A 25,713-nucleotide genomic window follows, 5' to 3' on the forward strand; every position below is an offset into this window, starting at 1 on the left:
CATCATGTTTCTTTGTAAGTCCGCATTCTGCATGGGAATTACAAGATGTACTAGGTCAAGGAAACGAGTCAAAGTCTGCTAATGCTGCTTCTTCCTCTACATGAGCAGGGAGAAGCAAAAAACCCCAAACCAAACCTGAAGTTGTTAGAAGAGTTTAGGGTTCACTATCTGTTCTCATTCCTGGTTGGTTAGCAAGTCATTTGGTGAGACTTCATTTATTCCCCCAAATCCAATGATAACCATGCTAATAACAGATAAAATACTAATTACATTTCATTTACCTATGGCATGAATTTAATAATCCTCCCTGGATTTGCAAGGAGAAGGTATTTAAGAAAGAAATGTGCCATGTTCTAAAGGAGCCAATGTGGTGAAGAAAGCAGGAGGAAGCAATGGTTTCTGTTTTCAGGTTATAGCAGGAGAAAGCAATGGTTTCTGTTTTCAGGTTATAGCAGGAGAAAGCAATGGTTTCTGTTTTCAGGTTATTCTGGTAACCGAACCTTCAGTGCAAAGCATCAGAAATGAATGTCTCATGTTCTCATTCTCTCCTACCTCAGCTTAGCTCCAGACAGCACACGGCAGCTGGAGATTTGCCTACAGCAAGGTAAAAAGCCCCAAGGAGAGTCACTGGGCCTATAAACTTGCAGACAACTACAGTGAACTCTGGTATTGAAATTTAACTGCAGCCAGTGCTTTCACTCACAGCAATAGATGAGCTGGTAAGATTCCCTTCCAGCCTATTTTATAAAGGTCACATCTTCCTGTTTGTTTTTACAGTCCAGTGGTACTGCTAGACATGCATCCATGGAACAGTGACAGGCAGTTCTCTGAGGAATGTGAAGCTAGGTTTGTATGATTTTAATTGTTGACACAGAAAAAGCAAGAAATAAAAGACTGAAAAAAAAAAAAAAGAAAGTTTAAAGTTCCTTCTTCACAGTGTTCAGTTCTGGGCCCCCCACTACAAGAGAGACATTGAGGATCTGGTGCAGGGCCTGGAGCACAAGTGTGATGAGGAATGGCTAAGGGACCTGGGGGGGTGGGAGGCTCAGTCTGGAGAAGAGAAGACTCGGGGGGACCATACCACTCCCTACAACAGCCTGACAGGGGGATGGAGCCAGAAGGGGGATAGTCTCTGCTCCCAAGGAACAAGGGATGGGACAAGAGGAAATGGCCTCAAGCTGCACCAGGGAAGGATGGAGATGGAGATGAGGAACAATTTCTTCCCCAAAGGGTGCTCAGGTATTGGAACAGGCTGCCCAGGGCAGGGCTGGAGTCACTGTCCCTGGAAGTGTTCACACAGCATGGAGACGAGGTCCTCAGTGACATGGGTTGGTGGTGGCCTTGGCAGTGCTGGGGAAATGGTGAGACCTGATGATCTTTTCCAACCTGGCTGATGCTATGATTCTCTGGATTGTCCCACTTGAAGATACTAATGCACAGTGCAGTTAAACAATAAAATCATTAGGATCAAATCTGGATAAGGCAATTACATTTCACTCCTCTGCTAGGAGCTGGTTTCTGTGTTTGTTCAAAAGTGCTTGCAGTAATGTTACCATGAAATGGTACAAGTGGAACATTGCAATAGAAGAACAGGTTTAGGATTGTTATTGAATATGCCTACAGTTTAAATCTGGAATCAATATTTTCCATGTCCATGACCTTTCAGAAGAGAACTGTTGAACTAACTGGCAATATCTTTCTAGAGTATCATTCAATACTGAAACGGGCCAGAGAGAATTAACACACCAGGGCCCAGGTGGAAAGCGAAGGTGCAACTATAGGTTTACTGATTTGTTCACTCCTTCCTGGCTGTCTTCTTTCTACAGTGATAATGGCATTTGAAATGCAGAAAAAGTGTACTAAGGAAAGGTCTGGAAAACCCTTGGCAATACAACCATCAGCCTCTGGGAAACAGATTTTTAAGGAAGTGTTTATATTTCGGAGTGTTATCACTACAGCAATAGGAGAATATTTTGTGAAAGAAGCCCCATTTTTTAGAAGTTAATATGTAACAGAATGCATTATTGCAAGTTTAAGAAAATGCTGCCAGTTAAAGTTAGTATAAATTTGGAAGGAGTATGAGAGAAATACCTACACAGCCAAGTCCATGATGCAGAGATCCAATCTACAGTAGAAAGACATATACAAGTTCGTTAAACTTCAGAGAAACACAGTACTGTATCATAGCAAGTAAACAGTCACGGTCTGACTATGACTAAATGCCTATAAAGTAAAAACAAATATTTCTATCAATAAAGGCTGTTGTCTGCTTCCTAAAGTTTCTTTCACACAGTTAAAAGTCTCTCAACAGAAGAATCCTTGAACCTAGAACTCCACAGAGCCATTGTTTTCTTAATCCCATTTAATTTACAAGGTTGAGAATAGTTTTAGGATTTGAATTGCCACATGCCTGAACAAGAAAAGAACCATGAAGGAACAACCCCATCTCCCACAGAAGCCTATATATAAACCTAAATCCCCCAACAATTCTGGAAAATCAGTCTCATATGAAAGCACAGGTGACTGTCAAATACTGACTTTAGAATATTTATTTCCCTTCTCCTCAAAATTATATATAAAAGCTTTTATTAAGGGAATTTTGCTTTCTTTCTCCTCTGCCTCTTCTAAGAGTTCTCCACAATATTTCCTTACTGGGAAACAGAAGTAAATGACATGTTTAATTTTTGTTGGCGGTCCCTCATTCCCTCCCCACGTTCAGGCTTGTCTGAGAGGATATTACAAACCTTGAGATCCGTGCTCTTTGTCTTAATAAAAATCCCTCAAGCCATCAGTCTCTGCTGCAATAAAGCTCCCAGAGCTGATTAAAAACCTGATGTAGGACTTCAAACCCATGCAAGTCCAGTATGTTTCTGGCTTTATTCTGGGCTGCCTTTCGGGCTACTAACATGAACACTGTAAGAAGATGACTCTCTAGGACTAGAATTCAGGAAGGCTGAGTATCCACTGTCCCTCACCACATTAGATACCACTGTTAGAATGTAAAATATTGGTCTTGATAGCTCTGTGTCCACTCAACTCCTAAAACAAAAGGGAAAATGTTGTGGCCTTCCATTTCTCCTCCTTTTCCAGCAGATCCTTTGAAGATTCATTGATTTAGCAAAGTATTTCAGGATTTTCCCCACAACAAACCAAGAAGTGTCTTTAGATGTTCAAACCCAGCATTAGAATCCTGGGATTTGATTTCCAGGGAAAGTTCCAAGACAAAAGGACACAATCTCGCCTTACAAGCCCCAGTTCACAGAGCTAGCTGCTATGCTGAGAAAGATGCTGAAGTGAACAGGAGTTCTCCATTACCCTTGTAACTTACGGAGCCACAACTGATAGCGCAAAAGTTGAAATAGGAGTCACTACAACATCACTTTAACAAAACAATTCTCTTGAAAGAAACATGAGGGCTGCCTAAAAGGCAGATATTTCAGTGTAATTCCAGAATTGTAAAGCTTCCCATAAAGAGTTTAAGACCTCATCACTCATGAATACCAGATTGCAACAGCAAAATCCATCTGCACTGGGAGTAGTCCAAAATCAAACCCTACCTTATAGCAAATAATTATTTTGATAGTTTCTGCCTTTTGCCACTTATCAGCTAATTTATGTTTCTAAACAATTTATACTTCTAAGCAACTTCTAATAATTCTGTATTGTCTATACCGTCCATTGCCCTACATCTCCTTAGGAACTGACAGGCAGTGCCAAGTGAACTTACCGGCTTCTTTCCCACTATGAGTTTTTCAACCTTCTGCACTTGGGATACGTGATCCTCATTTGTCTTCAGTTCCCGTTTGCGGATTCGCTCATAAATCCCGATCAGCATTTCTCGGGGGATATCCTCACCATCATCCACACCTGCAGAATCACACAATGGTTTGCGTTGGAAAGGACCTTAAGATCATCCAGTTCCAATGCCCTGCCATGGGAAGCCAACACTTTCTGTTATCAGCCTGGCTCTGAGTGCTCGAAGACACACTGGTACTGCTCAGCAATGTAGGCTTCTTGGCAAGGAGAGGGTAAAACCACAAGCAATCTGTTTCCTCTGCTAACACTAATGCCCATGCTGCCCAAGACTGGTGCTGTGCTTTTTCCTGCTGGCTTGTTCTAGAGCCTCCAAGACTTTTGTCAGCTCACATCTCCTATGCAGTCCTTGTGGAAGTTATGTTACTCATCACTGAAGCATTCATTTTTGCCCAAAAGCTTGTTGCCTCCAATATGCCAAGACACTGATGGAAATTACACAGGTTTGAGTTTTTGTTTCACAACTCTGATCTAAAACTAAGCCATAAAAAGGCTAACTTCCTATGCTTTGGGGTTTTTATTCTTTTTTTCTTTCAAGTTTCCTCTTTGGTATCTAAGCTCAAATAAGTTAAATAACCCTTTAGACACTCGAATCTCCATGTAGCCTCCTTCTAGGAGTAACCCACTGGGAGGAAGCAGAACCATTCCATTTTGCCTCTGTCATATTACTCAACACTGTTCATTGAATAATTTCCTACACAAGAACCTTATCATCACCCAGTAAAATTAATTTAACTGATATTTCCTGTGTGATTTCAAAACCAATTCATTTACTCTGGAAAACAAATCATCAGAATAGCCTAGTTACAGTGTCATTGTTTAGCACTCTGTGATGATCACTGGTACGGCTTGAATGCTTGATCCTGTATTTTTAATAGCAGTGGAAGGAGTCCAGTTTCAATAGGTGACTTACAGCTGGATTTCCTGAGGACAGTGAGATGCATATCTATTTTTTATACAGGCTTTAAAGCAATAAACTCTTATCTCCCATTCAGAAGCCAAAATAGAATATCATGTCGTCCACTGGAACAACTGCTCACCATGATAAAGTAGTTTCTTTGCAACTAGAGGCAAGCAAAACTGCCTCTTTTCTGTTCCACATCAGCAAGTCTTCCACAGACCACCCTGTGTGATCCAGTCATTTGCAGTCACAGGCAAGGCAGCCTGTTACAAAAATGCCTACAACCATAAGGAATTGCTGGCATTTGGGGTAGGGCTCACAGAGAATGTGCTGTATTCAGTACAACAAATATAACTGTAGTATTATGCTAAGAGATGAATATCAGGCCTTTTTGAATCTCTGAGGACTTTACAGTAAAATCTCAACACTAACTTATATTTTGCTGAGCTAAACCACCTACTATCTTATAGAAATCTAAGGGAATAAAATCACCAACCAGGACTTCCACAGTCTGAAATTCCAGACCCCCGCAAGGATTTTGTTTTTACTAGGACTAAAATGCAAGTTCCACATGCACACAGGAATACAAACTACCATGCCTCTGAGATGCACCAGGATCTTTATGTATATTAAGCAGCTGGATTCCATGTTTCTGCCATTCAGCCCACTTTTAGCTGTGAGTGAGAGAATGGCTGTTACACAACACATCAATGCTTGTTGGTGCCTGTTCTGCTGCCATGCTGCTACAGCCATGGTCAACAAAAGGACGGGGACTACACTAAATTGTGCTTATTCTGTGCTTAAAAGCAGGGGGTGGGGAGGAGGAGAGGGCTGCAATGACTGAGCAGGCAATTTTCCTGGCCTTTGCACAAACACACAGTAATGGAACTACAGTAAAAGCTGCTTTTTCCCTATAGGCACAAACTGTTGTAGAGAAAAGGGGATGGTGACTTCAGCCTCACTTTATTTCTCTAGCATCTGCGTGCTCTTCCATGATAAAAGGTAAATGCTGTTTGATCCATTCTTCCTTGAGTGCCCAGGAACAAAAGGAGGCACCAGCTCCTCGTGCATGAACTTCCTGCTCAGCTCTACAGGGACTGCTTCCTGTTAGACATGGCTGAGCACTGGTGAGCTGATACTTCATAAAACCTGTTCTTTTTCACCAGAAAGAACCAGGATAGAAAGATCTGATGCACTGATTTGAAAAAATATCCACGGTTTTTGGCAACCTAATTGCAGTTTGGGTGTGCCATAGAGTAGCAAGTAGCTTCTTGATCAAAAGTTATACCAATGAAGAAATCAAAATGAAACCTTATGTGCTATTTATGGTGAACCTTTTAGGGAGGTTTTGAAGTTGTGATTTCCCCCCCCCCAGTGAGAGTTTAAATCTTTAGTTTATTTCCAAAAGTTCTCATCATGACATAGTGATTTCTGTTCCTTAATATATATGTATATATATGGGAATAAAAGGACCTGACTATGCATCCACTCAGAAAGACAAGATAGATATGACAAAAGACTATATGCTTAATTCTGTTTTCACTATTCCAGAAACAGCTAGAGCCTGTAAAAATGACAGCAGTTTTATGTCAGGTGAAATCAGCATCAAGTGCCTTGTGTTTTTGTTTATCCCAGAAAATACATGGTGTCTCCCCAGTGACAGTTACAGGGAAAAGCTTTTATGACCTTTCTCAGTAGAGCTGACTTACCCCTTAGATTCTTGACAAAATCTTCTAGCTTCATTTTGCGTTCTGGTTTCACATTTGGGCTGTACATATCTGTGTTTAACAGTATGATGGCAAAGGCTAGAATGAAGATGGTATCAGGGTTTCTAAATTGTCTCACAACACCTGGATTGCAGATACAGTATCGCTGGCTGTAAAAAAGCAGAAGTGAAAGCTGTCAGAGCTACTGTTCTGATTCCACCAAATAAACCAACTAACATACCCCAGAAGCTGAGCAAGCTATTATTTGTGTTTCATACATATGTTTAGCTTATAAGCCACTCCTAGAATGTGGAAGGCTTTGTTCTCTGCTGGCACTGCAGCTTTACATAGAACAGATTCTGAGCTACAATAACTTCAGTATTCCTTTTTATTTTTTCAGTAATTCCCATTGACACCAGGTAAGAACAGAGCATTGATTTTAGCTTACTGCCAGATGCTGATTTACATCTCATCCTGCCCTTGATCAAGTACACTTGTGTTAGTTTTAATAAGTTAAGGCTCTTTATTCCACTGTTGTTGAAATGCTTAATGAAAGGCTGAGCATATATACTCCAAAATGTAAATGGTGTTGTATTGCACTCATATGAACTACTATATCCAAATACATTGTCAGAGACATTCAAAGATCTTGGAATATCTTTTCAACTGATGCCAGAAAGAACTTTTAATTGAGAAACCTCACTATGTTATTACAAATGCCAGACTTGCATGGTACCAGCAAATAAAACTTCGCATTTCATACTTGGCAAAACCACCACAATCACATGCTGGATTTGAAACTATGTAGCTTACAAGAACACTGCAAATCAGCATGGAAATAACTTAGATTTACTTCACTTTCCCAGTTCCCCAGTTTGACATCAGCAGGTTTCTGGTGACTGAGTAATTTATTTCAGCATCATACCTGAAAGCTTCAATGAGCCTTTCGACTTTCTGGGCTTCTCCTTGAACACGGATATGAGCCTGAAATTTCCTGAGTGCTTCATCCAGTTCCATTGTCGAGAAGTCCATCTCATCCACGACACAGCTAGGAGAGAAACATATTGCCATTATGGCTTTTAATTTCTAACAACACAGTACTGAAGGTAAGATTTGGAGACCAAAAAACCCTTTCAATTTTTCATCTCTCTTAGAGATTCATGGAGTTGTTTGAAAAATTCAAAATCTGACCAATTGCAATAACTGCAGGTAAGCTGTGAAGGAAGGAGTACAAATAATGGATCAATGTGTATATGTAAGCAGGCCCTTATTATTTTTGTAGCAGAGGAGCTGCTGGAATGACAAATGCCTGACCAATGTGATACACCATTGCCAAGAATAATTATTCGGTTTGTGCTTCCAGGCCAATCAATTATCACAGTGCCTATAATAATAACAGATAGTTTACACTGCTCAAAATATCCTATCTGAAGCAGCCTGCAGCAAACACAGTTGTTTGTACCAAATGGCTCCTGGGTCTAGGAATGTTCTTGCATACAGAGAAAAAAAATCATCTCGTTTGGATACTCTCTTGCTGTAAGTCTCATTTCCCCATCACTTGCCGTGTCTTTCAGTTAACATTCTAAGTAATTGCTTCTTGCTCTGAAAATACAGTGCTAACAACAAATAAAATAGGAACCAGTTTAATATAATCAACATGAACTATGTCATTCTAATACTTGGAGACTACTTTAAAAACAGAAGCTTATGAATTTCCTTTCTTTAAACTTAGCTTTTAGTTTTCAAATAACCAGACATGAATCAGTGCAAGTAACAGCACTGTAATGCAGAAACCACAGAGAGAAAGCACAATCTAGTTTTTAAAACCTTTTCATGGATGTATAGCTGTACAATGATAAATTAGAGTAGCTCACATTATTCTTCTACTAAGATTGTAGCTAACACACATTAATACCAAAGCAATTTATTCTCTTTGCCTTGACTGTTTTTCCCTTCATGCAGAAGCAGGAGGACACAAACAGGTTTGGCATTTCTCACGCTCTTTCCAGCCCACGCCTACAAACCTATTATCAGTTCTGCAATAATGCTCACAGCCTTCCCACCTATTATAAGTTCTGTAACACCTTCAAAAGCTGCTCTCTCCTTCAAAGGTGTAAAGCACATGTGCAGACAAGCTGTAGTCAAAATGAAGAAATGAGAGCAACTGAGGACCTTGCTGGCCAACAACAGAATGGGGAGGGGTCTTCATCTTTTACATGAGCTATGGAGACAGCAGGTATACCACCATGGTCCATGTTCTTAACTGGAATCAGGACTTTTCTACAAGTATGTTAGAATAGTAAACAAAACTTTGCTCATGGCTATCTAATGACAAAAATGGGAACAAGTTATTTTAGTCATTATAGCAAATGGAAACATGAAAGTAAGATCAGACACACTTGTTTAGCTTTTGTTAACAATACTTAACAAAATGAGAATCCCTGATGATAATAAGATCCTGATCATAATGATAAAGAGAATGTGACTATAGTCACTGCAGGAGAACGTGAGTACATACATTACTCTGAGTGAACAAGCCTGTGCCGAATGACCACATCTCCCCTAGCACTGTTACACGTCCCAGTCAGGTAAAAGCATGAGGCAGTGAGGCTTTACCATTGCTAGGAGGCAGAGAACTGAAACTTCTTCCTGGGAACCATCCGCTGCTTACCACCTCTCTACAAAATCCAAGTAAGAAGAATGGAATGTACCATTTGCTGGGTCACCAACAACTGCCTTGGTTCTCTCTCTTGGCACTCTTGCACAGAACTGTGCAGTGTACTGAACTGAAATGACGAAGTCCTGACAGCAGCAGAATGGCATGCTTTCCCTCTCACTTTTAACAGTGATCCTTATGATGGTTTTATTTTATTCTTTGAGTGAGTGTCCTTTTGTTTTTTAATGCCAAGTCAAGACAGTAGAAGGCCAGGTCCTCAGCTGCATCTCTATTCCATCAAGCACTCCTTGGTAGGCAGAGGGGGACTCTGGGGCTCACTACAGGACAGCAGCGTGTTGGGGAGAGTGTCTGATGTGCACAGATTTTGGCCAGGGCACCACCATCAATGCCAGCTATGCAAGCTCCACAGCATACAGACAATGCCTTTACACTTGAGCTGCCACCAGGCAGCAACTACAGTAGGCCCAGAATACAGCTCTTGGTCAAATACTTAGGTTACTCTTTGAATATTTTCTAAACTCCAGTGAAAAGAAGATTTCAAGCCGTTAAAACACCCTAACTTACAGGCTCTGGAAAACTTGAACAAAACCCAGAATTATTATCAGATGGATGAAATCTACCTGCAATCTGTACATGTGGTATTTAAGCTGAAATACTATTCTGTTGTCTCTTTTTAAGAAAAAAATGCCTTGTTCCTCTTTGCAGGCGAGGTTCAGAACACTATCAAGAGAACAGCACTGCCTACAGGATGCTCCTTGCTCCAAAGCATAGCTGAACAGCTTACAGGAGAACAGGTTATTTCAATGAAAGTACTGCTGTGGGGTTGTAGGTAGGTGATTATGACCTTACTCTTAACAATTCACCTCACCACAGCTACAGCATCTGCCTCAGCAGAGACACACTTCTACTTACTCATATTCTGCTAGTCTGTTTGAGACTGAGGGCAAACGATTTGTTCAAGTCCACAACACCACATCTGTTTATAACAACACCACATCTCGTCTTGACCTGCTCTGTTTTCTTTAAAAAATATAGGAGACACCCACTCTTCGGAAAGTCTTCACCCCAGTCTGACTTATCATTGCAAAATCCAGCCCACCATTACAAGCAGCTAATACTGACTCATGCTGAGTAGGGATTGCATCAAAGTCAAGCCACACTCCGTCACTCTGTATTGTAGGGCCAGATGTGTGCTTGTGGTGCACAGGCTCTTCTGCTGCTCTATGCTGGTTATTGTGCTATAAGAAGGCAGCCTTCAGTAAGGCACAAGAAAGAAAGAGAAGACCTTGGAACCAGATGATCTTAAGGTCCTTTCCAACCCTAACTGTTCTATGATTCTATGATATATACACATGCCATTAGCTGTATTAATGCAGCATTCAAGCTTGAATCTGAGATAAGAAGTTCTGACAGCACAATAGATCAGGATGACTGTAGAGAATGTGACCAACATCTTTGCAGTTAGAAGCCAGTAAGAGCAGTCTGTAAGAACTATGCAAAGAAAATACAAGGTGTTGGCAGACACTTTGTATCATGATGCCATAACCTTAATATTTTGAGGATTTATCATTATGCATCAATATTGAGTCCTCAAGAGTGCATCGGCAGACCAGTGCAAATTTCAGTGCAGGTTTTACTATATGCTGGTTAAAACCCGTGGTCAGAATTTTTCCTGGTCTTCCTCAATGGGCAAGATGTGGGGATTCTGTGTTCATTCTCAGCAGTTTTGTTAAACATCTAACTACATGTTTACATAATTCCTTGAACAAAATTGGACCACAATGAATTTACAGGTCAGTATATCAGATAAAAAAACCCAAAGGCCCTAAAAGAATGCATGTTTTAAATGGACACCCTCTTAAAATGAAGCTTCATTTTTGGTCTACTCTATATACAAGGTTTATTTATGGAATTTATGACCAAGCTACTAAAAGTCTAATTTTCTGCTTTGAATTTATTTGGTTTTTAAACCAGTTTTTGTTTATCTAATCCTTTGGAAAAGAACAGTTTGCATAGATCTTGTCAGTGTCTGCCCATGCAGTCTGAAATCCCTGTTTATCTAACAGCTGAGCCATGTGGCTGTAACAATGATTTTCATGTTCTGTTACTGATGAAGCCTTATGTTACATATTATATTGTTTCATTCAGTAAATTACTAGAGTGCCTGAGGAAGGAAAAAGACTTTGAAATAATATAGTCTAACGCCAATGAAATGAAAACATAAATTTAGAGTAAATGTACATGACTACAGGGAATATAAATCCTTGCAAGTATGTTGTTAGATCAATACCGAAACCAGTAACTTAGGGGAAAACAAAGAAACAAATATTTGCTCATGTGCATGCTTTTTTTCTTAACCCTTGGAGTCTGGTTTCCCTCTCCTTCAGAACAAGATCCAGACATAAGCACAAAGCATTCAGAGACCATTAGTCCATCTGGCTTGGGGGAACTTCCATCACAACAGGCTGAGCTCTTCCCCACACACAATACTCACTCCAGCACATCCCGGTTGAACTGCTTCTGTCGATTTCCCAGGAATTCTCCAATCATCTGTCTGCTGAGGCCCTTCCTCTGCAGCAAGAAGTGGGCAACCCCAACTGGCGTGTCTGGCACAAAACCCCGCTCAATCAGGTACTGGACTCCTTTCTCAGGTTTTCTGAGGAGAAACAACAATGCAGAACTATTAATTTTCTTCCACTGGACCTGCAGGCATTCGATTAAAACTTTACAGCAATTTTGCCGATCACTTATGACTAATATAGAATCACTTAGATTGGAAAAGACCTTTAAGACCATTGAGTCCAACCATAGATGCCTCTGACCTTGGACTGGATCTTCCAGAGACTGTCAACAGGTTAGATGAGAACAAGTGAAGCCATTTGCAGGAGTCAACTCCCATAAGCTGCTTTGTGCATGTGAGGACTATTTTGGGTGACGGGGCGCACCAGACAAGACTACGGGCTAGTGCAGTTTCAGGACAACTCCAACCATGCTCTAGAACATACTGTTCACCTCTGAAACACATCTTTGCATGTTATTACACATTTCCCTGCTCCACAACCCTTCCAAAGAGAAGCTTTATACACAAGCAGCTTCAGGCATGAAAGTCAAACCACCTGTCAATGCAAAAGATAAAGCCCAACATCAGTTCCTACAAGCTCCTGTTGCTGGGAGAGATGAAACTTCCAGAAACAGAACTAAAAAGCTGGTGCTGAGGAACAATAAGTGAAGAACACCCCCGAGCTCCCACCCTGCTGCCAACAATTAAACTTATTGAACAAAACCTGAAGAAGTGTAACTTGCAAGCTGGGAGCACAAAAACTAAGGGGGAAAAAAGAGGAAGTCAGTCATGCAATAAGAAGCAATTAAAAATAGTGGAGCTCCCATCTCATTTAGATTTTCTTGTCCTTTAACACACCCATTGCCCCAGATTTCTCTCCCTCAGACAAGCACTTTCAGAGTTTCTGCAGTATTTTATACCTCTTTGTACCTCACCCCAGATTTAGCTGTCTCCATTTAGCTCTCAAAATAAAGCAAGCTGAAGCTTCTTATTTTAACATATTAAGAAGTGTATGCTGTAGAGGATGGCTGGGGATGCAATTGGTTTCTAACAAAAAAACCCTATGGTTTATAAAGGCAAATGCTGCTTATATTTCAAAGTGATGTAAAATTCCCCTTCCAGGACATACTGTGTGCTGCCTCTTCCAGCAGGGTGACACAACAGCTGTAATTTCTTTTAAAAATATAAAGGGGATATTTTTGCAGAACCAGTAATTCTATCATCATCTTTATTTTGTAAGGGATGATAATATAATGTGCACTTGTAAGAGTGAATCCTTTGCAGCATGCTGGATGTCCTCAAAGATACTTCCTTTAAGGCAAGCAAAATCAATTTCAAAGGACAAGGTGACTGTACTATTTTTATGCAAGGTTGATCATACAACCATAACCCTTCTTCAGGGTTTCTAATTGCAAACAACATCACTGAACACATCACTTTTCAGGTCTCCTACTTTTCTACATGACATTATTATACACTTTTTTATACCCTATTAAGAGTTAGATGGATCAGAGGAATATATATGATCGAAAAAAAGAAGAGTTCTCAAATCTCAGTTTTTTGCATGAGGCTTTCTGGCTTTCTTCATCTGAAGGAAGATTACACATATCATCACCTTCTAAACACCATCTTTGAAATGAATCTCCTTCAGGCTCAAAGAGCACCCTTTTTCTTGTACATAATGTAATTGCCACCTTTGCTCTGAGTTGTATTCACAATTCTTGATCTTTCTGAATTTCAATTCACAGCATCCAGCAAAGCTAGGAACATTTTTTCCACCCCGCTTTGCTAGTGAGCTACGTTGTCCATAAAATTCAGCATGATACCAGCTCAGGAAAGTTACTCTCCTGCAACTGTCAAACACAAACCAAAGGATATTATCAAAAAGCACAACTGGATCCAAAGATCGCCTTTACTTGAGAGACACAAAATGCTGGATCGCTGCTTACTGTACTAAAGCACAACTTGGATTCTTACCACCTTACAAGCTTGAACACTTAAAATCATAACAAAGGTGATATGTGGTTTATTTTGCATCAGTTCCTATGCAGTTGTGTAATTTTACATAAGCCTTATGCTTTTTCACATAAGAAGCTCTGCTTCTGGCTCAGCAATATGAAATCATTTTACTCAGTTACACTCCAAACCAGGCTAGGTAGGTTTCCAAAACAGACTTAAAAATCCATTCAGCAATACACTGGAAACCAAGAGCTCTTTTCCCATTGATATTTTATTCATTCTGAAGTGCAGCCTCAGGAAATTAGGTCTAGGATTAGTTAAAAGCAGACTAATGTGTTACAAAAGTTATAACATTGATGCAGTGTAAACTCTGAACTACAATAACAAGAGAACAGTACCTGAAACCTCTGAACTGTAAGAATGAAGCCTACTCTTTCCCTATTTGCTAAATCACACTATAGCAGCAGTGGCATAAAATTCAGAGTGAATAAAATATCAGTGGGAAAACAAACGGTGAAAGAAATTTTATTTCTTCTTCTCCATGGCCCTACCCACTGAATTTGCCAACTAGAAATCAATACAATTGTGTCAGACTAGTTGAAATCTGCACCCAGCAAAGGTGGTACAGAGCTACTGCTGAAAATCAAGAGCTCAAGACCGAAAGGGCTTCTCCAGGGAGTTTTTACTACCTGTGAAGACAAGAACTGTAACTTTCCACAGTGTTACTTTGAAGGTTCTAACAGTCATTACTACAACAGGGCTAACAGATTTCTTAGGGCAAGCATTAGCAGGGCAATTGTTCATAATGATAGAACCTGTAGCTTCAGGTGGTCTCTTGGTACCTCACCACAGTACACAGCAGTGTACTCTAAAGGACAGTGTGATGGAGAGGCAGCCAGGGGCAGCCGGTACCATCCCGTAGCTGTTAGGGTACCACTCGTGGAGCAAGGCAGCCCAGAGTGATTTCAGTAATGAATGCTATGTGGCTCACAGGAGAACGCGGAAGGTTACGGGTCGTATGGGAATGTGCACAAATAAGGTTCTCAATCAAAAAAGTTTCTGTGGCTAAACGTGGGTATTAAATTCCAGGGGAAGAAAAATTTTCTTATCCAGTGGGTTTGTCCTTACCTTCCCATTCAGCTCATTCATGCAGAGTTTGGTTTCTGTTCTGGAAGTCTGGATTGCCAACAGAATTTCTTAAATTTCAGTTGCTGATGATCTGAAACCTTGAATTCATTCAATGCTCTTGACCAAGAAATTGAATTAAATATGGACTATATTTTGTCAAACAGCTTACTTGAAGAACAATCTCCTGCAAGCTAGGGAGTTCAGGGGATTTATTGCTGTTGTAGGCTCCCTCCCACTCAACCTCAGGTGTGACTTGATCTTATTCAACGGAAAATGTACTTAACAGTGTTCTGAAGTGCTGTACTTACAATGAAATTCTACTTTAAAAGTGATGCTAATAATAGTTTAAGAGAAAAATGTAGCTGGGGTGCCTTCCTCTCTGGGTTGAAATGCATACGATGTTCTTTCAAATTCAAAGAAATGGAAGAACTAAACAGGTTCATGGAAATTCAAGCCATCCTCATCACCACAAATTTCAAATATTACTAAGTGTGAAGGAATTGCCTCTTAAATTCACCAGAAGGGCATGCAGGTTGTGGTGTTGAGTAGCAGCCAACCACCAGGAATCCATCTGCTCCTTCCCAATGGAAGGCAAGAAATACCAGAAGCTAACACAATGGTGGGAGGGCAAGTTTTAAAAGGCAACAAGAGCAAACAGGGATTCTCCTGCAGGCAAAACCTGCTGTTTAAGAATGGACAAACTTTCTTTTACACCAAACCCTAATTTTCCTACCCTGTTTCTGGATGCAGAAGGGAGTGGGCTATAAAAGGGTCATGGGTGTAACATCAGAGAGGACATCCAACATCCATTATCCCCATTTCTGCCTACTCAGAGTTGAGCGTGGACTATTCCGCACTTAACGCTGAGAGTCTTTTGTGATTAGGAGAATTCCCAGTGATGGCCTGTTAATTACAGCTCCCAGTACCAGGGAGGATGAGCAGTCTATAAATAGCAGCTGTGGAAGCTGCATAAGCACAGCATTCATTTTCAGATTTGAATACATGAATTAATACCAAAATCCACTTTCTAAAGTCAGCACCTTACACAGCTGATGATACATGTATTTAAAGAACTTTTGATGTTCACAGGGTTGCTTCCAAAAGAAAGCCTAAATATGTCTTCTATCGTAAAAAAATACCCAACCAAGGCAAATCAAAAGGAATCTACTGAATGGAAGGAAAAAAATCAACTAACACAAGACGACGTGCAACACTATTTACGTAAGATTTTCAGATGTTGTATGAAGGGTAAAGGAATTTGCCAGAAACTCATTAGTAACAAGACCTTTAAGATGGTTTAAAGTGACTCTGGGGGGGAAACATTAATGGAGAAAGTAACACAAACTTCAAAGTAAGAGCTCAAACCAGTAGATTTTACAAAGCACACTGCTTAGAGAGTGCTGCTTATACCCAGCAAAACCATTGTCTTGGTGTGCTGCTGAGGTCAAGTTGGATCCTGCAGCACTCTTTGGAAACAGACAGAATCATAGAATAGTCAGGGTTGGAAAGGACCTTAAGATCATCAAGTTCCAACCCAAACATCTTTAAGAGGAAGTGATTTCCCAGAATGATGAGTGCAAAATCACATGTGGACAACAAGGAAAAAAAACCCAAAGAGCAAAATAATCCCAACCCCACCCCTCCTAAAGCCCCATTCCTTCTACAGCTACAACAAGAGTACACCCTTGCACATCCCTGCTGTCTCCTGTGGTCAGTAGAATGCCTTTCCCTCCCAGGGACAGCATGAATGAAAAGGAGAGGGCTGATTTACTCAGCAAGTCCTACATGCTGTGCCGACAGCATAAATTCAGTGAAAATTCACAGAACTTGCTGACACTTGTGTAGATCTCATGAGAGTGGTGGTTTGTTGGGGGATTATAGCTTGGGAAACTGCGGAGAGCTTGGGTTGGTTTTTGTTTTACAGCTTTGCAGGTTGAATCTGGTAAAGTCACCTAGAAGTCTGTGTGTTTGGGTGTGTTGCTAATGTCAGTGGTGTACAAGGCTTTCCTAAAAATGATCTATCTTACGGGATACAAAAGAAGAACAATAAATAGGGTAACGATATCAAAGTTGGTACATTCCTGAGAGAAATATGCTTATCCAAGTTAAGAATACATAGAAAGCAGAAGAAAAAGCAAAGGATTTTTTCATATACATATATATAAAAAGCATGGGAAAAGCACTACATTTCTAATGGTTCTATTGTCACGAGCAAATTAGTAAAGAGAGCATCTAATTCTGAATGTGTCATGATTTGTTTCAATTAACTTTCACCTGGTTGAAGGAAACACTGACAGACAACTTCAGGATGATAGCTGTTGTTACAGTCATTTACACCATGTGAGAATATCATCAGCTTGCAAAGATAGCTGCCAACTAGCTACCAGCTAGATAGATACCAGCTAGCTACCGCAGCAACTCTGGATTGCCAACAATAACAAACAGCCCTAAGGTTCCATGAATTACTAAATATAGACTGTCAAAACCACATCATTCCAGTCCCTGGTTTGACTCTGCTTGAATTCTGTTCAGAGAGGTGCTCAAGACCTGCCAATGTTTGAGAAAGCAGGAAAAGCCATGGTCAGAAACAGCTCCTCCTTTGTAGAGGGGAAGGACAGCAGCTTCTGCTGACTGACATCCTAAGCCACTTTGGTCACCATGCTCATACCACCCAACAGGTAGTGCAGGATCAGGGACAGACACACAGATGCTCTTCAAGCTATGACAGGAAACATGGTCAGAAATACACCACCTTATCCTGTTGTTGGACATAAAGTGACACCAGATCCCAAAGGTTAGTGGTACTTGGGGAACAAGGCTTTGTATTACCTAGGTACTCAAAATGTTATCTTTAAAAACTATAGGAAATGTTATTTTTGCAAAAAACTTGCAATGAGTTAGAAAAGTGAATTTGGTAGGAGAAGGTTTTAGTCCGACACTGGAAGGTAAGAAAGAGATGAGCACAAGGGTAGCATTTGCTGTTATCTACCAGACTTACTGGTACAGCCAGTCTTACTGCAAAACAAGCCCAATAAAGCCAAGTGCTGCAGATAGATGAGTGCTACCACGGCAGTGCCAGCACAGGCATCAGCCTCTTCCAAAACAACCACAGGGCTGAGAGGCCTGCCTGCCAAACTGAACTAGGAGAAAAATGAGGTTTGTGCTTTCTATGTTGGGTTTTTTGGGGTGTGGTAGCTTGTTTTGGTTTGGGGTTTTTTAGTGTTTTTTTCTTTGTTGTTTTAATCCAGTCCAGCTGCACAACCAGTTGCAGTAACCAAGCCACAGTGTGGATAAAGTGCTCATGTCCACGCTGGCCCACAGGAGCAAAGAATAACAAGCACCACCTCAATTTACAGTCAACAAAACCACAGTGCAAAGGTGTATAAAACCTTCCCTACTTCTGACCTGCTGAAGTTTACAGGCATCCAAAACCACATGAAATCTTTGTATTTCCCTTTAAATGCCCAGACAATAACAGCTGTGAAATGGAAGCATTAATAAACAAATGAGGAAGGGAAGCAGCTTGCCCAAGTCTAGTTTCCAATACCAAGCAATGCCAAAAGGACCATTTAAGGTAAACTAGGGATTTACTCACACAATGTCAAACAACTACACATGTACTGTTCTTACAGCCTTATCTGAGGCTTCTTATCCCCTCTTGTCTGAGAAAAGGGGGATGGGACTCACCCAATGGAAGATGAGGAGCTTGCTGAAAGAAATTGGGAACTTCAGTATTGCTAAAGGCACACATGTGCTTTGTGGTTCCTTGTCCACGTTCAGGCACACGCAGGCACGCTACACTGAAAAGACCATAAGCTGAGTGTATCTAGAACCAAGCAAACCAGAGCTACAAACATTTCTTAGAGGTTGTCAACACCACAAACAGAAACTGCACAAACGTGCTGCTGCCAAAGAAACATTTTCATCTGGGGGGTGGAGCATTTAATGCAGCTATGATGCCAGCCTTCTGCTAAAAAAGAACCATCCTCCTTGCCTTTGATACCAGAGATGCCATTTTGAAACATCTACTGTCATCACAAACCTAAGCAGTAGTTCAACGTTAAAATCCAGGGCTGGCTTTTTTAGTAGCAAGAATCGAAGACTTTTCTTAGAATCATTTAAGAAGTTAAATATTTTTAAATAGCCAGGTTGGCAACAACAAGCTAGCTGAATATTCTCCTTCGTCTGGCAGACAGCTACAATTTCTTTCTATGCTTGTACTTCTTCCTTCACTTTGCTGAATATCCTACTGCTGCCACAATGAAGCCAAGAGAATTGTTTTGTCTATTTTAAACCTTCTGGGAAAGAAGAAAAACTCAATATCCTTAAAATACTACCAAAACTACTGCCAAAACAGCTTGTGAGAGCTCACTCAACTATGCAGCAAGGCAGGGGGGCTGAAAGGATGACTAAAGAAACAGACTGGGAATCATGAGCTGCATCTTTCTTGTGTTACACAACTGTTTAATGAAGAAGAGCTAGGTGTAAATTGAATCTTCTGGTAATTAAAAGGAAAAGTCCCTGTGCCAGGAAAATAAGCCAAGAAAGAGTACATTTCACACGGCTCCCTCATCTCACAGAAACAGGGAGATAGTTGCTCACAGTATTTGAGTAAGAGCCCTGCATTTTTCCCTGCAGCAGGATGACTTCTTCTCACTATATAATGATATGTTAACCTTCTCAGGTTCATCCAAGACCAAAAGCTACCAGCACAGCTGTGAAGGTCACTGCTTCCTTGCTATTACACCAAGTTACCTGAAGCAACCTCCATGCACTGAAAGTTAACTTACACTCATGTCATTAACAGCAAATGTAACCAGGAAATGATCTCAGTGCCCAGTTCTGTTTGGTGGGGGTGCAAAAGAGAGGAAACTCTGTGGACGCCTGTTTCATAGAACTGGGTAACTGACCTCAGCAGTTCTATCTTTAGATCAATCTGTTTCACCGTATCATCATTTCCTAGTAAAGGAAATCACACATTAAACCATTATCACTGCTACTGAATGTTCAAGCTTGTCTGAAAACTACAGCCTGAACCAAAGGTGCTTACAAATCAATAAAAAGTGTCTAACAGGCAGCTAAAGGGTCCAAGCAGAAAGCCTGGGTTATTCTAACAAAGGAGGATAAGCTATTTATTAAAGAGTTTAAAGCTATTTCAGAAATGGGAGTTTTCTATATACGAAGCACAGCCTCGAGGAACAAAGCACTTAACACAGTGCAGAGAATCATAAGGCACACCCCGAGCAGTTGCAATGCAGTAGCTGGACATGTCCTTGCTAGTACAAACACTCCTGACTCATCATGCTATAGCAGATTTAGTAGCTCCTCGTTATTCCCTCTCTTGGCAGTGGACAGCCTCATTTTTTTCCCTGCTTGTAAGAAAGGAGGAAATATTTTAGTTAAATAAATGGAATAAAATGCTCTGTGAGGATTTTCTCACCTCCTCTGACCCCAGTGCATCTCTGCATTTCTCACAGAGTAGGGAAAAGAGTTTGTAGTTGCCAGCAGAGCAAAATATATTCCACTTTGAGACAAGATACACGAAAAACCTGCTGGCTCTCAGAACTATTTGCCAGGGCTGAGCTTTGCTTTCATGTTTATGCAACTGTAGTCAGGAATGACACATGAAGATGACTATGTCTTTGAAACTGAGGAACAGTCCTGTCTTAACCTCTTCTGGTATCCCTGCCCTAAAGTCTCTTTCCACACCCTGAACCCAGTTACACGTAACAGAAGTACTTCAGCTTCAGTTTCTACAACTCAGCTGACTATGAGTGGGAAATACTGACAACCACTTTTGCTTTAAAATGGATACATTTTAGACAGTTTAAAGAGCTCCAGATCTTCCATTTTCAGATCCACCTAACCCCATTCATTAGATAGATGTGAACAGTTAAACAAGAGGAAAGAGACAGTGGCCCCTTCTCTTTTCCTGAATTCTTCTTCCAAGGGTTCCTGAGCACCCCCAAGCCTCTGTTCAGACTGACCTCTGCCTGCAGAGGCATCTGGCCACCTTTCACCAGCAAAATTTGGTCATTTGAATTTGGGGGGAGGGTGGGGAGGAGTTAAAATTCTGGCACCCAGAGTCCTATCAGATGCTGCTCTGGGAGCTGCTCCCCAGTCAGATTCCTCCATTCCCAAGCTTGTTTTCTATCAACTGACGGTATCCTGAGCACGCACCCAGGCATTGTTGAGAGCAAACCAGCTCCCCATTCCTGGCACGGAGCAGCAGGAGGGAGACGTGTGCCCAGAATCTTTAAGACCAGGCGGAGCTGGCGGCAGAGGATGAGGTAATGGCTCCTTCCCGATTCCAGGGCCGCTTGCACACAGTTACTGCTGCTCTCAGGGCAGCCTTTCAAACACCAGATTTGCTTCCAACACTTGCTGAAGTTTATACTCCCTTTTAATGGCAGTAAAGGGAATCCTTGCGCTCATATTCGAAACTGGCGCTTAAATATACTATTGGTTGAAGCCAGTTCCACATTTCAGCTGTTTTTATGGGCAAGGCATAATGTACGCTAATCAAAGCATCCATTTTGGAGAAAAAAAGAAGAAAGGAGGAAAAATGGGTCCGCAGGGAGAAAAGATAAAACAGGCACAGAACAAAGCAAAACACACACAGCAGATATTTTTTCCTTTGGGTGTTTTCACCGAGGACTAAATGTTTTTAGAAATAATGAGAGTCATACTAAGAACATTATTCTCTTCTTACTAACTCCTCGGCATGCTAGAGGACAAGCTACATGGAGTGCTTTGATTTTCATTTTTGTTGGAACCATCTGTGGCTGAATAATCTGCAGTCCAGATGTTGTAACAACAGCAAAGTCCCTCTTAGCGTACACACGAGGATGGCAAATGGCTGTTATGAAATCCTGAACGAGGCTAGCGTCTCCCCTTTCCATTCCAAAAAAATCACAGAACGTATAGGATTGGCAAAGATACTAGAGATCAGCTCACAAAATGAAAGCGTTTGTTCAAAGGTAGAGAGAACGTCAACTTAGTTTAATTTACACCTTCTCTCTCCTACTCAATCTGCACTTACAAGGTCTAAAATCATTAGAAGTGTTTCCAACAAGCTTTCAACTTAAAATTCTAAGGGAGACAGTCTAAAAGCACATGTTCTCAGGCAAGATATTAGAATGCTGAAGGGACGGCATGAGACCTGGGAAGAGCAATATAGAAAGTATGTTCAGCCTCTTACATGGAATTCTTTAGGCATGTGATTGGTGTGAATGAAGCAACATCAGATTACTGCAGTTATTACAATACTTAAATATGGCTACTTGCAAAACTGCTTAAAAATATTAATAACACCTGGCAACTTCTGAGGGCTTCAAATAGAGGAAAAGTTTCTGAATGTAACAGTGCGTAGGATTCCAAATTACCTTCAATCTCTACCTACATGTAAATGATGGGAACTGTATCCCTCTGTTGAACAGTTAGAACTGCTTTCATGGGAAATGAAAAATGTGCCTTCTCACAAACATCGTCATTGTGTACCTCACATCTCCAACCACAATTTCTTCAGGAGTTGTAATTTGCAATTTTGTGCTTGTACAATTTCACCAGCACTCAGCAAATTCCTCCTGTATCTGCTTAGTAAAATAAAGAAATACTTACATTGACATTCCAAGGCATCTAGACATGTTTTTAAAAGTCTGCTCCTGGAATTAGTATCCAATTCATATCAACAGCGATGTTTAAATTTTGAGTAATGTCATCTCCATCATGCAACGAATGAAGTTGGTAGGGCTTTGAGGGCTCACAGGTCAAAAGATCACTACATGATGCAAACAGATACGCACGCATTTTTAGCTCTGAATCCTTTGAGAGAACTTGGGAGTAGTGAGAACCTTGGTAATAGCCCGTTACAAAGGAAGCTACAGAAAACTCCTCAAAACAGTACACTGTGATGGACTGAGAACACACAGAGAACAGTTCCTCACTTGTCACTACCCTTTCCAGAAAGCAAGAGGGGACAAAAATGAGGTGTGTTTGCATGTGAAAGACATCTGTGAAAACTTGCTGTGGAAATGTTTATAGCTTAGCCTCTGTTCTAGCAATGTAAAGTGGTGTTATCCAAGATGTATGTGTAAGGTTAGGCCGTAAATCCTTCAACAAAACACTACACAAAGAAAGCCCTCAACAGAATTCTGCCCCAGCACAAAAAGCAGAGCAGCATAGTGGGAACAGCCACAAGCTGGGCTTCACAGCCTCTCTTCACTAGCAGTGTCAGACCTTGGCACCACCACCAGCAAGACTGGCTCGCATGGCAAGAAATCCCAATGCCATAGAACACTTCCAGAGGAGAGGACATTTGACAGTCAATGCCTTCCAATAACCAATATCCCAGTGGAGATACTAAATATGATTCTAGTCTCTACCAGAATAACAAATGAGTCTGAGAAGCACAAACTTTTGCTCCCATATTCTGTAATACTAGCCACAGTCACATCACGTTTTCAAACCACCCTGTTGTCCAAGTTCTGTTGAAAATATATTATCAATACAGGAAGTGTTTGTACCACCCTGCCCAAGAGAATGCTGAAGAACAACTCAGTGCACTCTACTCGTCATGGCTCAGGTGGGTGTCCTGGAGACTTTGAGGAGATAGTAACTGAGGGCAGTACCTGGTACGTGGCAAGGAACCAGAGTTACCACCACTGTCACAGTGGCACAAGAGAAGGGAATGAGGCAATATATTTCTTCCTACAGGCACACAGCTCTGTACAGAATCATGGTTTACAACTACTGACTGCAAAGCTGACCCAAGGGCAGGACGTGTTTCCTCAGGCTGCTGAGGTTAAACCATTCAGTCCTATTTAATCTATTAGAACCATCAGTGCACTGGCAGCAGAATGGAACCTGAAAATCCTATCAGATTGGGCTGCAATAACTGGTAAACCTGGTATTTCCAGCCTGCAGTCAAAACAAACACGAGAATAAAATCACAGCCCTTTTCACTTAGGTTTTTTTATTCCCTTTTTTTATTAAGTAGCAGTCAAAAGGCCTCTTGAAACCTTGTTTATAAGCAAACCAGTCTCAAAGGCTGGATTTGCATTGGCAGGGTTTGAAGCCTGCAAAATAAACCTTTCTAGGTAGTGTTTTCCTTCTGCCTATGAGGGAGGAATGGTTTCCAGTGTATTCCCTCCTGGACTAAAGCCCTTTCAAGCTACATTGAAGAAAATGCCTAATTCAACACAGCTGGACTCCAACACTTCCGCGGCAGCCCGGCACTGCGGCACCTGCAATCCTTCCTTTAGGAAAGCAATGAATGGTGACACACAGTCTGACAGCCTATTGACAGGGTGAAATCACTACTGCCTTTCAAAACCAGGAGCATGCACAGAACCTGTTCCTTAGTTGCAGTTTCTTTGGCAGAAATTGTTCCATTTGGGTGATACTTTACGTTCTGGTATAGTGGATACCACAAACCATCTTTTAAAAGTATATTCTTCTAATTAACATTGAGGTTCCTAACGAGTGCCAAGTTACAGTTTGAAACAAAGTCCATGATCAAATGATAGAGCTCCTAGAAAAATGGTTTTCAACTCCTATTTTTTTCTCTACTGTCCTGTGTTTCCCATCCTCCAAGGATCTTTGTGAGACTAATGTTTTGCATATAGCAGTGATTAAATGAACTAGACCCCCAGCTGTGCTTCAGCTTTACTCCACCCATAACTGGCTATTCTAACAAAGGGCCTCTGGTAAGAAAACTCTACTTTGGATTCTGAAAATTATTACTGTAATAGGAAAGCCAGAAAAATTATAAAGCATCTGTTGAAATTTCAATTGTGAGGATAGTGACATGCTCCTAAAAGCTTCATTCTTTCAACACTCCTAGTGAAAAAAAGCAGAAGTATTTACTACAATTTATGCACTTCTTTCTGGCTCTAAATTCTTTGTATTTCAGCCCAGCTTTATGTACCAAAACCAATGAGATGATTATTTGTTAATTAAGGTTTGGGGTCTTGCTTTGCAAGGAAGATTTCAAAGACACAATGACATTAACATGAGTATGTTGCAAAAGACATCCTTAAAATTTTCTCTGGTAGATGCAGACATCCAGGAGATGATAACTTGCCTTCTCCTAACAGACAGTTCCAAAGCTGCTTCTTCCAGCTCTGTGCAGGGTGCTTCCACATAGGTGGAGCACTCATCCTCTGGGGGAACTTGATGCCACAACTTGTACTGCTCCCTCATTTTATCATCATAAACGTGTCATGGAAGATCACATGGGCAAAAAACATCCAAATGATTCTGCTGCGTTGACTTGAATGCTGGAGAGTAGACTGAAAAAATGTATCCCATCACATTGTGGGTGTACATCTGGCTACATGGTAGGAAGCACAAACAAGAGAGAGAAGCTGGGAAGATGGGACTGGTTAGCAGAAGTCCAGCTAAGCTGAAGACCCCCATCCTGGACATACCTAACCAGGCTGGGCAACCCTACTCCATGCTGTTCTGCCAGGGGAAGAGCAGCCTCTGCCAAAGAGCGTGACATCCAGGACCCGGCTTTCAATTCAAATAACATTTGGACACACAAGATGCTGTGACATACTTCATGTGCTGATAACAGTGAGCGTAATGCTCAGAAGTTAACTGAAATCAGTGCACCTGCACAGCACATACCTGAAAGGAAAAGGGATTCTTCATCTTGAAGCAATCATCAGTTCCAAATCCTGGCAAGTGCTGAACACAATCTCTATCCCTTCAGTGATCTCACAAAACGCAATTTGCAATCCCGCCTGGTGCCCTCTTTAAGAGTCTCCTGAACTTTTAAAAGAATAAAGCTTCTGGAAGTTTCCCAGATCCCTTCTAATAAGAGTTTATAGATTCATGCACCATCTCATTCTGTGATGGTTCAATACCATCACAGAATAGAAGTAGGAGAAAGAAGGCTATTAATGAAAATGCCACAATCTGCCAACTTCAAGAGCCATAATCAAAACAGAAATCCATGGGATAC

At 41.1% G+C, this 25,713-nt stretch overlaps 1 protein-coding gene across 10 annotated transcripts in view; it reads right to left on the minus strand.

Moving 5' to 3' along the window:
- IQSEC1 (IQ motif and Sec7 domain ArfGEF 1) overlaps positions 1-25,713 on the minus strand; it is a 339,541-nt gene that overhangs the window by 19,644 nt on the left and 294,184 nt on the right. For 9 of the 10 annotated variants that reach the window (XM_061472972.1, XM_061472980.1, XM_061472970.1 and 6 more), the window contains 5 exons: positions 11,592-11,753; positions 7,346-7,468; positions 6,424-6,590; positions 3,728-3,867; positions 2,096-2,125 (listed from right to left, as the gene is read on the minus strand). In XM_061472972.1, the coding sequence (XP_061328956.1) occupies positions 2,096-2,125; positions 3,728-3,867; positions 6,424-6,590; positions 7,346-7,468; positions 11,592-11,753 (622 nt within the window). The remainder of the gene's footprint in view (positions 1-2,095; positions 2,126-3,727; positions 3,868-6,423; positions 6,591-7,345; positions 7,469-11,591; positions 11,754-25,713) is intronic. The other variant, XM_061472971.1, reaches the window with a different exon arrangement.

Source organism: Pezoporus flaviventris, unplaced genomic scaffold (genome assembly GCF_033815535.1).
Source record: "Pezoporus flaviventris isolate CSIRO_AGI_PZ_B2104156 unplaced genomic scaffold, CSIRO_AGI_Pfla_v1 ptg000073l, whole genome shotgun sequence".
In the NCBI taxonomy this organism is placed as follows: Eukaryota; Metazoa; Chordata; class Aves; order Psittaciformes; family Psittacidae; genus Pezoporus; species Pezoporus flaviventris.